Source organism: Halichoerus grypus, chromosome 4 (assembly GCF_964656455.1).
Source record: "Halichoerus grypus chromosome 4, mHalGry1.hap1.1, whole genome shotgun sequence".
In the NCBI taxonomy this organism is placed as follows: domain Eukaryota; kingdom Metazoa; phylum Chordata; class Mammalia; order Carnivora; family Phocidae; genus Halichoerus; species Halichoerus grypus.
This window is the reverse complement of record NC_135715.1, coordinates 118,511,903-118,526,711: the sequence shown is the minus strand read 5'-3', so window position 1 is coordinate 118,526,711 and position 14,809 is coordinate 118,511,903. Positions and strand designations below refer to the sequence as shown.

Sequence of the window (14,809 nt, the reverse complement as noted above, 5' to 3'; positions counted from 1 at the left end):
GTACCACATCAAGACAATTCAATCTTTAGATCCAATGACTAGTGATTACAGATGCCCATCAATATCAGCCTAGAATATTTTTGTAGAACTTACGATATGCCATAGATATGTTTTTTGGAAAGAATAAACAAGTGTTTCTTTCCTTGTATTACATGTATATTGTGAAATGCTGAACATTTAACTTTCCGAAAATCAAACCTTTTTCCAATGAAGTAGAAGAGGTCACTAGTTAAATAAATATAACAGTGGGTTTTTCTATGTATCAAAACTTTTTATTTAAAGTGAATATTCCATATCACCATCTATTTTTCTAGAAATTAAGTTTTTCTATGCCCACATTTTTTAAAAGATTTTTTTTCCACATCTGTAAGCTTTTCCTAGGAAACAGGTGAGTAACGGGAGTAAAGCTGAGAGAAAAATATTCACTCAAAATACAAAATGGAAAGATAAATAAGTTTCTGCAGAAAAACTGTATCTAGCAGCCTAGCTAGATTCCCTTAAATTAGATGATAAATATATATGTATTTTTTACCAGTAGGTTTATAGTTAATTTTCACCTAAATACTGCAAACAATTTCATTCAACAGAATCAGAGTGGTGCAGGCTGGTGGGGAGATGAAGGAAACAGAACCACATTCCCAGAGATCTGAACTAACTGGTGGGAACAATTATTTTCCTCTTACTCACAATTTTGCTGCTGGTTAGTAGATAATGCCAAAAGAAAAGAAAGTTTTGATGGTATCAAACCTCCACTGAACTCCAAGATTTGATCATCTTTACACTGGCTTCTAACTAAAATGGTAATACTGTTAATATCAATAAGCACACTCAAATCCTGATAATGATTCAATTAACATTTTAAGGCATTTTTTTGTAACTCAAGTCCTACCATGTTGGACCTTACAAATGTACTGTACTATATGATTCTATCTGGTTTTGTCACATGAAGAAGGAACTATCATCTCTACCCATTTACACTCAACTTCTACTAAACAAACAACCCTGTGCAAGTTAACATCCCTGGAAGTTGGCCTCTGTTCTCCACCTTTTGCTCTTCTACTAATTTCTACTACTTGCCTTTATTATTCATTTTAGTGCTGCTTTATAATGTCTTAAATTCTGTAATTTTTTCACATACACATTATGTTTTATTGTTAAGTATCACCCATCTTAACTAAGATAGACTGATTGTATAGTGAGATTTAAATATGTTTTTTTTCCAATCAATTAATAACACATTTGTCCAAAGAAGAAATTGTTGGGAGTGGAGCATTCTTCAAGGCTAATGAAATCATGAGAAACTAGAGCCATAAACCAGGTGAATTAGAGATAAGGACCAAAAGCCCGGATTTTCAGCTATGAAACTACGCCTAAAATAAAAATAGCTATTTAGAAGGACCTAGGCTTATTGAAGCTGATATATAATCAACACTCAAAAACTGAAAACTCTTAACTAAAAGATAGTTCATTCTATGTTATGGTGATCATGAAGTAGTAAGAAAAAAATAAGGCAATCTCTCAACGTGGAGAAAATGATGTTCAGGGAGAGAAACATAAAAGGGTTTAACAAGCAAAAAGAATGGAATTGAGAACAGAGGTGAAAATGGCAAGACAGCTATTATGTTTTAATAGAATGTGGTAAATGTATTCTATCAAAAGTTTGGACTGAGCTTCAAGTTACTGGTTTCCACCTGTTACAGTTGAAAGAAAAAAGGAAGTAAGGAAGGGAGAGGGGGAGGGGGAGGGGGGAAAGAAAGTAGAAAGGAGAAAACAAACAAACAAAAAACCCGAAGAATTCTTCTGGAGCTTAAGAAACAATCTGACAGGTTTATAACATTTTCCTGAAGCCAGCAGCAAAATCATAATGGGCTGAAGCCTCAGTCAGGCCCCTGAAACATCTGTAGCTTTGTTCAAAATGACTAAGACGCAGTACATCAGTTTATGGAAAACGGGGAGAGCTTGCAGCAGTTGGCCAGTGTTCTAGGTGATGGATATTGATGAGCAATAAAACGACTGATTTACTGCCAACCGAGAAAAACATTGGAAGCACTTCCAAAAACTCATCTGCAACCCAGATTATAAGAGTGCCCACTCTGTCCATCTTCCCACCCTTACCAGAGAGGTGACCCCGCTTCCGGCAACCATTTCCACACAAAGGCCACAGAAGAGCATATCCTTCCCCTAACTCCCTTTCCTTCGCCTCAAAAATCACTATAAAACCTGCCTTATTCTGTCTTCCAATGGCTTCCTTCCTCTTTTTCTTCTTTCCTTCCTCCCTCCCTTTACTACTTCCTTCTTTCCCTCCTTCCCTGCTTTCTTTCTTCCTAAAATCAATACTTAAAACAAACAAACAAAAACAAAGACAAAAAACCTCCCAGATCATCCCTAGTCCACCAGAAATCCGTCGCAGGCAAGACGGAATCAGGCACAGGCGGCGGCCCATGCGTTCGCAAGCACCATCTGGCACCTGCGATTCATCGCCACTTTCCATCCGCCCAGAGGTGAGAGGGGCGGGAGGCAAAAGACACGCAGAGCTGGTGTGACCCAGTTCTTTGGAAACTTTCAGCTGATCGCAACCTCTCCTCTATCCGAAACTCTTTAATCATCCATCAGGCCAGAAAAGTACAGTGACTTCTGCCTAGTCTTTGGAGTTGAAAAAGAGGCGAAGCAAGAAAGGCGAGAGGAGGAGGTTCGCCCCTTTGCTTCCCCCACGGCCAAACGGCCGCGGGCGCAGAGCGGTGGTGCGGCCGGAAGGGGCCGCTGTTCGCTCAGAGCAGCCGCCCCGCCGCCGCCGCCGCCGCCGCCGCACCTCCCACGGCCCCACTGGCCCAGCCCCGCCAAGTTCCAACAGCCCCCAATCGAGCGAGCGCCGGGAACCAGCACCGCCCTGGCAGGAGCAGACGGCGCAGACCGGGCGGGCTGCGGCGCGCGTCGGAAAGGCTCCTGGGAAAGTCCCACGACCCGGGGACTTAGGAAAGGAGAGAGCGAGCAGCCCCCACGCGCCCAAGTCTCCAAGTGAGCGCTCGGCTCCATATCTGTTCCTCCCGCGCCGCCGCCTTCCCACCCCTCGGACCCGGGCCTCCCCGGGCGCCCGCCGGCTCCCGCGATGAATCCGGCGCCGGACAACCAGACCGATGTGGCGGGCCTGCTCCTGGCCAACAGCAGCGAGGCGCTGGAGCGCGCGGTGCGCTGCTGCACCCAGGCGTCGGTGGTGACCGACGACGGCTTCGCCGAGGGCGGCCCGGACGAGCGCAGCCTGTACATCATGCGCGTGGTGCAGATCGCTGTCATGTGCGTGCTCTCACTGACCGTGGTCTTCGGCATCTTCTTCCTCGGCTGCAACCTCCTCATCAAGTCCGAGGGCATGATCAACTTCCTGGTGAAAGACCGGAGACCGTCTAAGGAGGTGGAAGCGGTGGTCGTGGGGCCCTACTGACCGGCCCTCCCGCCCCCGCGGCAGCCGCCCCAAAGCCTCCCCACTTAGCCGGCCCGGCCGCGCCCCCTCACCATCCGAGACCGGGCGAAGCAAACCTGTCGGAGTCAATTATTTCTCTCGACTTTTGCCTTTCGGGATGAAGCGACCCGTTTCTCGCTCGCCCTCTGAAAGTCCCCATTCCTGGCAGTAGGAGGAGAGGGCCCCGACTGGACTCAGCAGCAAGTGGCAAGAAGAGGGCAATTAGGGCGCAGAACTTTGGAAGCTGCCGCTAGCGTGGGATGCGGGGAGACCCACCCGGCGACGGCCCTTCTCCACCCGCAGGTGGGCCAAGCTCTCGGGCAGGTGGAGCGGGCGGGCAGGGGAAACACCCAGCGGCATCGATTGCCTGGTGGCCCGAAAAGTGACCGGTATATACGCCACGCAACAGAACTAATGGGGACACACAGATCAGTGTCCGGATTCGCGCCCATTATCTCCCGCTCCTCCCAGCCCTGGCGCGAGAGACTATAAATACCTTTGATTGATTGCAACGTGCTGTTTTAAGGGATTTTGTGTTTGTTTGCTTGAATACACATATTTGATAGGTCCTTTGCTGCCCTAGTGGCCTGTTTGCCTGCCTGGGGTTAGAGTTTTGTTATCCTGGGAGAAGGGGTGGGGGGAGGGGGAAGCCTGCGATTGTTGAACCGGGTGATTTGTTTCCTTTATTGCATTCCCAACTGGGGGTGGGGGGAGGAGGCTGACGCCCTAGCTAGCCCCGGGGCAAAGACTTGGACTAGAACTTGTAGCTCATGACTGCACGGTTTACGCCACAAAAGTGCTCTTGACATTCATGACACCGTTTTGACTTTTTTTTTCTTATTTAACATTTCCTTAATAAATGCAACATTTAAGTGTTTTGTTCCTGGCTTCCTGGTGGTCATTCTGAGCTTCCGGCAGAAGGGAACGCGTGGCTGTGAGGAGTCGGGTTACGGGCCGAGGGAATTCGCTTTGGAGAGCTGCAATTCAACTCGTGGATCCCATGGAGGGGTGAGGGTGCGGGTGAGACGGAGAGGCCTAGGGACTAGTGAGACGTGGCCAAGCCTCAGGCACAGGAGCCATGCTGGGGGCGGCATCCTTTGTTTTCTCTAACAGTTAATATTTTATATTTCAGTTAGGCTCAGCTCTCTGAGCCAGGCGAGACAACAGGAGGTCCCCGCGGGAAGATGACACTTCCGTGCTGGGCTCCAGCGGGAACACAGGGTTGCACCGCTAATGAGAGGAAGAAGGCTTGGCCAGCCTTGAGGGAGGGTGCCGTCCCCTGACCAACGTCAGGGGAACAAGAAGGCGGCGGGATGCTGCTCAAAATAAACAAATAATTAATGAATAAATGCGGGGACAAGTAGCTGCTAAAGTATGTAATGACGCTAATTCTCCCGAGGGTAAAACACTGTTGCTAAAACATGACGTGCATTATCTTTGCCATATTACGTTTTCCAGAGAAAAGGCGAGATTAAAAGCGAGACTCGGCCTGCTTTTTAAATCTGGAGTTATCAACCCCAGGCCAGGCAAAAAAGGTGCAGAGGAGTTAGCCAAGGTCCTGAATGCCGGGGGTGAGTATTACGACCACCCACACTGGAAAGGTCGGGCTGGAATGGAGCTGGTGGTAGGCACATTTAGGACTTTAGAAGTTGAACAGTGATGGAAAGAAGAGCCTAGAAAACTGTGACTGTGAAAATAACCCAAAGGATACAATCACTGCAAGCTTCAACTTGATAAGAGGTGCAGAGCAGTTTATAGTTACACCAGGGGTAGGATCCTAAATATTTTCAAAAATATAAAAGGATCCTCCACCATGCTATAGCAATGAAAGACTTCACAATAGCAGAGAGAAGACTGAGTACAATTAAATAACAATAAGGTGTCCCATTTACTCGGGAAGAAGCACAACTGGTGTAAACATGTCCTTTGACTCAAAGATTGGGATCAAAAGGTTTGAGTGTCCTTTGACATCCTATCTACTATTAAGTGTCTATTTCACTCTCAATGCAAATCTTGCCAGGAATTATGACTTCGAATTGTTTTTTGAATGCTGAGAGGTTTCAGGTTTGGAAAAAAAAAAGGATTTTGAAGTTTTGCCTGTTGTTCCTGTCTTCTCAGCTGGTAAGGGTTTGCTTATTTGTTTTTGTTTTCTGTATCTGGGGAGGGGAGCAGAGTCAATATGCAGTCAAGGGTGAGTCATGGAAGGCAGTTTACTTTGGCTAACAGGACAGGAAATGGAGACTTTTTATTTTGTAGACAGTTTCTGTGGCACCAAGTGAAGCTGCTGCCTCGATGTTTCAAAGAGGGAAACAAGACAGAACAACCAGTTTGCGCTGGGACAAACCAGTTAAAATTAAACTCAGGTTTTTTTGGTGGCTGCAAAATCTGCTGAGGGTTCCTTCTTCCTGCAGATTTATTAGCCCATCAGTGAGTTCAGCATTCTGGTGGAAATCGATTTGGGATCCAAAACCAACCAGCTAGAGTTTGTAGGAATCTTCCTCCGTGCTCTGCTGTGCAAGGTGCATGTTTACAGTGAGTTTCAGACACAGAAAGCTTTCACACCTACAGGTCCATTTTCACTTGTTTGTATACAACAGACGTTTCCATTGAAAGCCAAAGTCCTGAAAATTGAAAGAGGGGCCTGCCCAAGCAACTCTATGACTACTGTCTCCTCTGTCACTACGATCTCCTCCATGCTTGTTTGTCTTAATACTTCTTTACATTTCTTTCCTCCTCCCTGCAACTCAACTATCCGAATTTATTCTCTTACTCCCAGAAATTGTGACTGGCAGACAAACAAGAACCTGCAAAATTTAGTCTTTAGGTAAAAAAAAAAAAAAAAAAGAGATGTGAGTAGAGCTCTGTAATACATGATCTATGCATTACAGGGAAACGTACAGGGTCTGAAAATATCATAGCCCTGGGGACCATTTCCTGCCAACAACTCTTTTCTACAGCCCTTAGATCCATTTGTTACTTAGAGAGATGCCAAGTGGTTCTGGTTTTTATAGATGAGGCGATGTGTGCAAGAAGCTTTTTACACTCCCTATTCCCTGATGGCCACACAGCAACCACTTTCTCGTGCCCCGTGCCACTCCCTGTCTCATCCTGCCTTTGGCGCTCTCTTTCTCCAATTCCAACAAATACATTAAATGAAACTTTTTAATCCTGCCCAGAGTGAATGGAGCATCTATCCTTTCCCACAGTCATGCTGTAAAGGAAAGTGAGTTTTAAAAGTCACTCTCTGTGTCTGACCTAAGAAAACAATTTCAGCCTTAAGAGACTGGGAATTGAGGGACGCCTGGGTGGCTCAGTTGGTTGAGCAGTTGCCTTCGGCTCAGGTCATGATCCTGGGGTCCTGGGATCGAGTCCCGCATCAGGCTCCTTGCTCGGTGGGGAGACTTCTTTTTCCTCTGCCTGCCACTCCTCCTGCTTGTGCCCTCTCTCTCTGACAAATAAATAAATAAAATCTTAAAAAAATAAAAGAGAGACTGGGAATTGAAAGGGATAGATGCAAACAGGCAGATTATCTCATCCCACACTTAAATCCACCATTTGGTCAGTAATGAGTGGGAAGCCCTGAGAGAGAGAGATGGCTTTCTGTAAAAGCTTGCTGGATCTGACCTAGTCCATGGGGAGGTATTTGATACTTCCTGAAACCCTTCTGGAAATACGGCAGAAGCAGGAAGAGGTTTTTATGAGACTCAGCAAGTGCATTAGCCGGGTTGTAACCCCTCTCAGGCTGTGCACCCAGCCACTGACGCCTCTGAGCCTAACCGAGTGGCCTCCACATAAGGGGTTTAGCCAATGGTGGATAAATGTCATTTTTCTTAAGATTCTGATATAGACCTTCTCACTGTTTTAAAATATATTAAGAACTTGAATTCTGGACATCTTGAGGGTGCTTGAGGGAAGACAAAATATAAAGGTCATGCCACTGTGTTAGGTCTAAGATCAGACTTGCTCCTGGGGGACAGTCCCTGTGCCTGATTATTGATTTCCAAGTCACCCTGACCTCTCCTCGGGTCCAGAGTCAGTCCTGTGACTGTCTGCCTATGCTAATTGTGAGGGGGGAAGGGTCAGGCACACTGGACTATGATGGAGGAAAGCTTTGTTCCAGTCTCTGGGTAGCTGAGTGGCCTCCTCCCTAAAATGAAAAAGATGGATTCTAAGAGGACATTCTACGATTCTATTGAATTAACTTGTTTAACATTTCCTTGTCTCTTAAGATGTTTCATACATCTCTTTATGAGGTAACCTTAGAAATATATTTTACCTTTCCAATCTTGGTCCTTTGGGTAGAAATGTTTATCCCCAGGAGTCAAGTGCTCCTTGACTCGGGATATGTTATTTACAATAATCAAAGCAAAATTTCAGACACCCAGGCCTGGGTAGACAACGGTTTCTAAACTGACTAATCACACGTCATCTAACCGGTGCCTTACACATTCCAGATCTCTATATTCTCACTGGATGGCACAATGAGAGCAAAGCCCTTCATTGAATGAAGGAGCAAATAATTGGCAAGTGATTCATCTAGATCATGCACAGTCAAGCTAATACATGCTGTTGTTTACAGAAACTTCTCAGGTGTTTGAAGGCAAATCAACAGCCAACTTTTCTCCCCCAAAGCATTTTCCCCTTTGAGCTTCTGCAACACCACACAGCCGCTATTCCTCAGGCAGTTTAGAGCCTTCGTTAGCCTTGGCTTAATATAATTGTCATTTTGGGGGTTGCAGTTCCAGGGAAGGACTCCAGGGTTCAGTTTGTTCTGTAAGACTCAAACCTGGTTTGAAAGCCTGTTGAAGCAGCAAGTCTAAAGCAATCTCCCAAACAGGAATCAACAAATCTTTTATTCACCTGCCAAATCCCACTTAGATATGTGCACAATAGCTCAAATGGGATATGTTTTAAAGTCAGCTCCAACGATAGTAATTGTTTCCTAATCTCTGAATTTAAATGCTCGATGGTTAATTGCTTCCATGACCAATCTCACTGTCTTCCTTTCCAAATCTTTTTGTATTGTTTTAAATGCTTGAAATGTTTGAAAGTCTAGGATTAATTTTTTTAGCATGAGCTTAGATTTAAAAATTCTTAGAAAGTATAGTTTAGGAAAAGTTAAGTACGTAATCTGATCAGCAAGTCATATATCATTTATGGTGATCATAATAGGACAGTCTAAATTTACTATTTATATTTGAGAAATTCAAGATATTTCAGAGGGAGATTCTACAAGGACTGTTGTAAAAATAACTAGATGCATTTTTAAATACTCCCCAGTAAGCTTGCAAACAGTGGCTTGCTTCTAACCTAAATAATACATACTCAATGAGAATAAGCAAAGCATATATTCATTTGTCTATTTATTATTTTTTGAAGGGATGATGGGTAGTTTCTTTCCCTAAATATATGTAAAAGCTTGATGCTGAAACATTTTTGAGTGGGTAAATGCAGGCACAAAGTGATCAATACATAAAAGGTCAAGCCATCTGTGATAATGCTGGAACAAAACTCTGCCCTGTTCCCATTTTAAAGCTGGTTTCCATTAGATAGTAATATTTTCTGAACTCGAAAGTCAAACAGATAGTGTTTGTCAAGCACTCATGTATACATGGTACATTACGAGTTATTACCAAGAAAATGAGATGATTCCTATTCATTTGAGCCATAAAACACAGGCACAGATAAACACACAATAGGGAAGGCATATGATCTACCCCAAAAGAGTCAAATAATAAAGAAATTACTCCTATTTACTATTTCTGGAATTCATGATGATATAAATATACATACAAAATTATGCTATAGTCTACATTTGGCACAGTTTATTACAAAGAGAAAATGTTAGTTTTTCTCGTCAAATTTTTTTCATATTCGCCTTCCACCCTCACCAATTCCTCTTTCATTGTGTACTCCTTCTCTCGTCCACATCTAAAGATATACTGCCCTGAAAGAGTCATTGATTTTTATCAGACCAAGACTCCAGATGTCAGATTACTTTGGGAAAAGAATCCCTCTGGGATCTAGAGTGTCTCTTTTGCTTTATTTATTTTCCTATAAATTGAGCAGGATCATGTAGTTCATATTCTAAATAGTATTGATTAAGGCAGGTGCACATGCGCACACTCACATAGTCTGTTTCCCATATTCTGTACTGTTGAAACATATCCATCCTACTGCAGGCTATAAGTAAGCATCACATATTCCCCAGTTGTTTTATACTACTTGTTTGCAATAAAATAACACATAGAAAAAGTTGCAATAGTCCCAAAATGTTCAGTGAATAAGATTTATGCGAGGTGCCTGGAGTTTTAGAATACATCTAGATCTTGACATGTATGTTTCAATCTTCACCCAAGAACTGGAAAGAAAAAAAAAGAAAGCCAAAACCCCAAGGGACAGAAAAGTCAAAGATTATATATTGCACAAGCTTAAAAATCTTTAAACACTAAGTTAAGAGAAATGAGAAGGGACCCTAAATTTGAAGATCAATGAAAACAAAAATAACCCATTAAGTCTCTAGAAATTTACAGGCAGATTATGAATTCTCAAAATGGTGACTAGGAAATCATACATTTAGAGGACTTAAGAAAAGGATCAAAGACTACTGGGTCTAAGTGCCAAGCAATGCGAGAAGAATTTGCAAAATTATTAATTCCTCCTCTAATTCTCTCTCCTCTGCAGAGTCTTGCACTAATTGCAAGCATCCTGTTAGCTAGCTCAATTTTCTTATATTCAAAGGTCAAAGAGGCCTTGCCAGATCTTCTTATCTTTATCATCAATAAATATTTATTATTTAGTATCCAGTATAGGCCGGACTCTGCATTAGCTACCAACTTAGATGTTGGAAGTTGAGTGCAAAGGATCATGGAATTTAAAGAGAACTTCTGTGATCCTCTCCTGTCTTCTGCTTGATTTGTGTCCACGTGTCCTTGGAGATCTAGTTACATATAAGCTACACATACTTGTGACTTTTCCCCTTACAGATGAAGTACTCTCTATTCTCTACAATTAATGTGGAGGCCTGAACTACTCAAACAACTTAATTTGACTTTTCCCCATGCCTTCAGGGAGCATACACAAGGCTCACTGTACATTATATATTCAAGCTCCAGATAAGCATGAATATGGAAGGCCTAAAGAAAGTGCACCAACTGAATTTCTTGAGGCTACCTATATTTTTATACAAATTCAGCTTGGGAATACATTTATTTATTCATTTCCCCCACCATGAATTTTCAAGGACTGAATAATTAACAAAAAGGATCAAGTGTGAAATTCCCTCCCTCACATTCCATAGATGAGCTTTCTAAGAAAATAATGTATCCTTGTTTTGATTAACAAAAATACCTTCTAAATTCACAAAACATCCAACCTATAATGGGCTATATTAATTGAGACTCTTTGAGTTGCTACAACATAAACCCAGTTCAAGCTAACTTTAAACAGGATGCTGAATTCACGGATTTGTGTGATTTGCAAGACCAAGGATACAGCTACTTCAGCTGCACAAGAAACTGATGTATGATGCCATCCAGATTCTTCTACCATCTCCATCTTTCAGTAAAACTCTTTCCACATGGTGAGAAAAGGGGGAACAAAAAAGGATCCCCACCCCCCCGCCCCCCAGGCCCGCACTCACATCTTACCAGCTTAACGACTGTAGCAGAAAGAAACCGTCTTCCTGGGTGAACTCTGGCCCAGTTTGGGCCATGTGTTTATCCCTGAATGAATCTCAGTGACTGGGGTTGGATGCAGGAAGAAGGGTGTCCTCGGTCACTGCCATCCTTGTAGTGAGGGGGAGAGAACAAAGGGAAGTAGAGTCAGTTCTGTTCAACCACAAGCCCATGAGTCCTCACATACGAGGTTCTATCTGTTATCGGAAGAAGCAACAGGCTGCTGGATGTCCTAAACGGATTCTCACCCAGTTCAAAGGAACCAACACCAGCCAGCCAGTGGTGGAGCCAAGTAATTAGGCCCATATCTCCTGACTCTTAACTTAGTATTCTTTTGAAAAGATTTATTCTATCAACTGTCTTTCAGCAAGGCTCAGAAGCCTTTTCACATTTCTTTCATGACTCTGTGTCTGTGCTGATGTAGTTCCACATGCCCCAGATAATAGCCTGGATTTCTGGGGCACCTAGTGATACGAATTTCGACCAGTCATCTGACATCTCCATTTGTTTATGGAAAATAAAATCATTTGCCCTCCCTAGACCTGGCTAGGCATAAAAATGTCCTTGAGATGGTAAATTTTACAGTAAGAAAATCTTTAATATGATCAATTATTAAACAAAATGAAGCAGATTTATTTGCTGCAGGACTTCTCTTCTAAGCTTTCTGACTCTCCATGGGATAGATAAAATATTTAGCATTTCCAAGTTGATCTGAAAAACTCACTTTGATGGACTCTCTCATGACCCATCTTCCTTGGAAAGGCTGCTCCTCTGTAAGTACATGGGATATATATATATATATATATATATATATATATATATATATATATATATTTACCTTTCTTGGAATCCTCCTTTATTCTGCTTCTAAATTGTCCCTTATCTGAATTCATCCTAACCCAGAGGGTTGGCTTAGCTTCCTTATCTGCATAGAAACTGAACCATCATTGTTCATTTCTTCGGGTTTCCAGCTGCTTTGCCTGTTCCACATTTCCGACTTGGGGAAATTACCCAGCTGACTAGCTGCTCTGCAAGTGTCCTCTCCCCACTATGAGACCTGTATTAGTGGGCCTCCTCATTCTTATTCACAAGTGAGGAGGGGAGCTGATGGTGTGTTTGAGAGAGGAAATCTGTCAACCATAAAGACTGGTGTTGAAAAGATTATTTCTCACACAGCTCATCACAATAGGTAAGCTCATCTCATCTTCAGGCTTCCAACTATGAAAGCCTGAATTTGAGGATAGGAAGCACAAAGTTCTCAGTAGAGTCTCTGCATTAGCAACCTACTTAATGGCTAAGGCACATTTGTACAAATATAAGACCACTCCCCTGTTTTCTTTCTTTCTTTCTTCCTTTCTTTCTTTCTTCTTTCTTTCTTTCTTTTTCTTTCTTTCTTTTATTCTTTCTTCCTTTTTTTTTTTTTTGTTACATATCCTCTTTTTCTTGGCATAGTGGCCCTCCTATACTTTGATTATGTCTTTTTCAGGAAATTATAACTTTAAAAACAAAAAACTAATAATTTTCAATAGTTAGGAATCTAAACCACTGTGCTCTAGACATTTGATTTACTTTATGTATCCTCGACTAATTACTTTATACTCAACAGCCTGATTACCCAGTTTTTGCTCAGTGGTAGTTTTTCTAAGCCACTTTTGGTTGATTTATAATTTCCTGAGTTGGTATTTGGTGTGTAATTAATCTTGTTACACCCTAACATTTCACCATTGTGGCACACTTCATTACATGGTGGTCTGCAAAATCTAGTTCTCACTATGACATACTAAATCATGTACTACCCTGGTTTATTTGAAGAGAGATCTTCAGGCCTATTTGGGTTTTATTAAAAAAATAAATATCTAAGGTTTTTTTTATATATTTTCTCAATGAATAATACATTTTAAAATGTTCTTTTATTAAAATTCTCTAACATTTAGAATATTTATAAGTAGAAACTTTTAGGGATGCCAAAGCAATTAACCTGGTAAATATAAGATATATCACTTTATTTATTTTTTTAAAGATTTTATTTATTTATTTAACAGAGAGAAAGAGCATAAGCAGGGGGAGTAGCAGGCAGAGAGAGATGAAGAAGCAGGCTCCCCGCTGAGCAGGGAGTCCGATGTGGGGCTCAATCCCAGGACCCTGGAATCATGACCTGAGCTGAAGGCAGACACCCAACTGACTGAGCCACCTAGGTGCCCCAAGATATATCACTTTAAAATAATAATATATAAAGAACCAAATAGTAATGTTGAAAATTTGAAAATTTACAATTGAAATGTATTCTCCATTTTAAAGGAGAATTTACCAAAGGATTCCTTCAACTTTGGGATAAACATCTACTTCAAAATTAAGGTAAAGCCCTATCTACCTTTTGTATGAGATTGCACACCTCAAATATTATAATACAGAGATTAAATTATACTGAATTCTTTGCATTTGTTAAATGTATTTTTATTCCCCAACAATATACTTCCATTCTACAAAGCAAAGACTTTATTGGCTATTAAAATAAAGAAAAGCTATTCAAAGGATGAACCTTCACTCTTTGATATGGAGTTTCATTTCATGCTTAATGTGCTGTATAGAGAAAAAAGAAAATATTAGCAGTGTTCCATGATTCAATGATTTTTGAGATAAAAATATTTTCCATTTATAATTCTGTGCATTCATAAAGAGTGCTTAGACACTGGAGAAGTCTATAAGAAAGGTTTTATGACCACCAAGGGCATTGTCTTCTTAGAGTATGGGTTACCTGTCATGTATCAGTCACTTAAGAAAGGCTGAATTTTTAATATTCCAAGTTTCAATGAAATGATATGCCAGAATATTAGGCCATCCTCTAAGCCCATCTGACTTTCTTCTATCCTATGTTTTCAATTAAGAAATGAAAAGTTATTATTTTAAGAGAGATTTTGCTTCCACACTGATTCCCAAGCACTTAATTGGAATGTAATATAGTCCTATTTTCGATATTCTCCTCTTACTATTATCTTCCAGTTGGATTGTATTATTGACATGGCTGATTTTCAAATTCTGTTCATAGAAACTTGGTAGGCATCAACAAATTCTTGTTGACTACTGTCATCATCATCCATTCATATGAATGATTGATAACTGCTAGTATTAATCATAATTGGTACTTTACACACGTTACTTCGAAATCCTTACAACTCGAGAAGTTACAATTATCCTACTCTCACAAACGAGAAAATGGAGGGACTGAGGGTTAGTAACTTATCCAAGGTCACATAGCTAAAATGTTCTTGTGCTAAGTTGTGAACCCAGATCTGAGACATCAGAAACCAAGAACGTTTCCACTATGTCATCCTGCTAATTCTTCTGGTATCAGATTGACAGTAGGGAAAGTTTCAACTTTTTCACACATGGTGCTATGTCATTAAAAACTTGGATCCACCCCTATAGCTTTGAGTAATGATTTCACATAGAGGAGATGCAAAGCAATTTATCATTTTGGTAGATTTAGAGTTTGCTAGGAGAAGATGGTTCTAGGAGGGTTTTAGGAGGCAATTCAAAATAAGCCTCAACTTGTCCAATAATAGCCCTCTTTACTTGAAAATGAATAGAAATTTTAAAAAATTATTTTCTCCTTGAATTCTCTAATTGTAAAGTCCTTTAGTGTTCACTTATGTTGCTTAAACAATTTTTTGTTGTTGTT

General features: G+C 41.4%; 1 protein-coding gene across 1 annotated transcript; it reads left to right on the top strand.

Annotated features, from left to right (window-relative positions):
- Positions 1–2,817: 2,817 nt before the first annotated feature.
- Positions 2,818–4,333, top strand: RPRM (reprimo, TP53 dependent G2 arrest mediator homolog). The gene has a single exon (XM_036118614.2). The coding sequence runs from the start codon at positions 3,107–3,109 to the stop codon at positions 3,434–3,436; it is 330 nt and encodes a 109-aa protein (XP_035974507.1). The 5' UTR covers positions 2,818–3,106; the 3' UTR covers positions 3,437–4,333.
- The last annotated feature ends 10,476 nt before the right edge of the window (positions 4,334–14,809 follow it).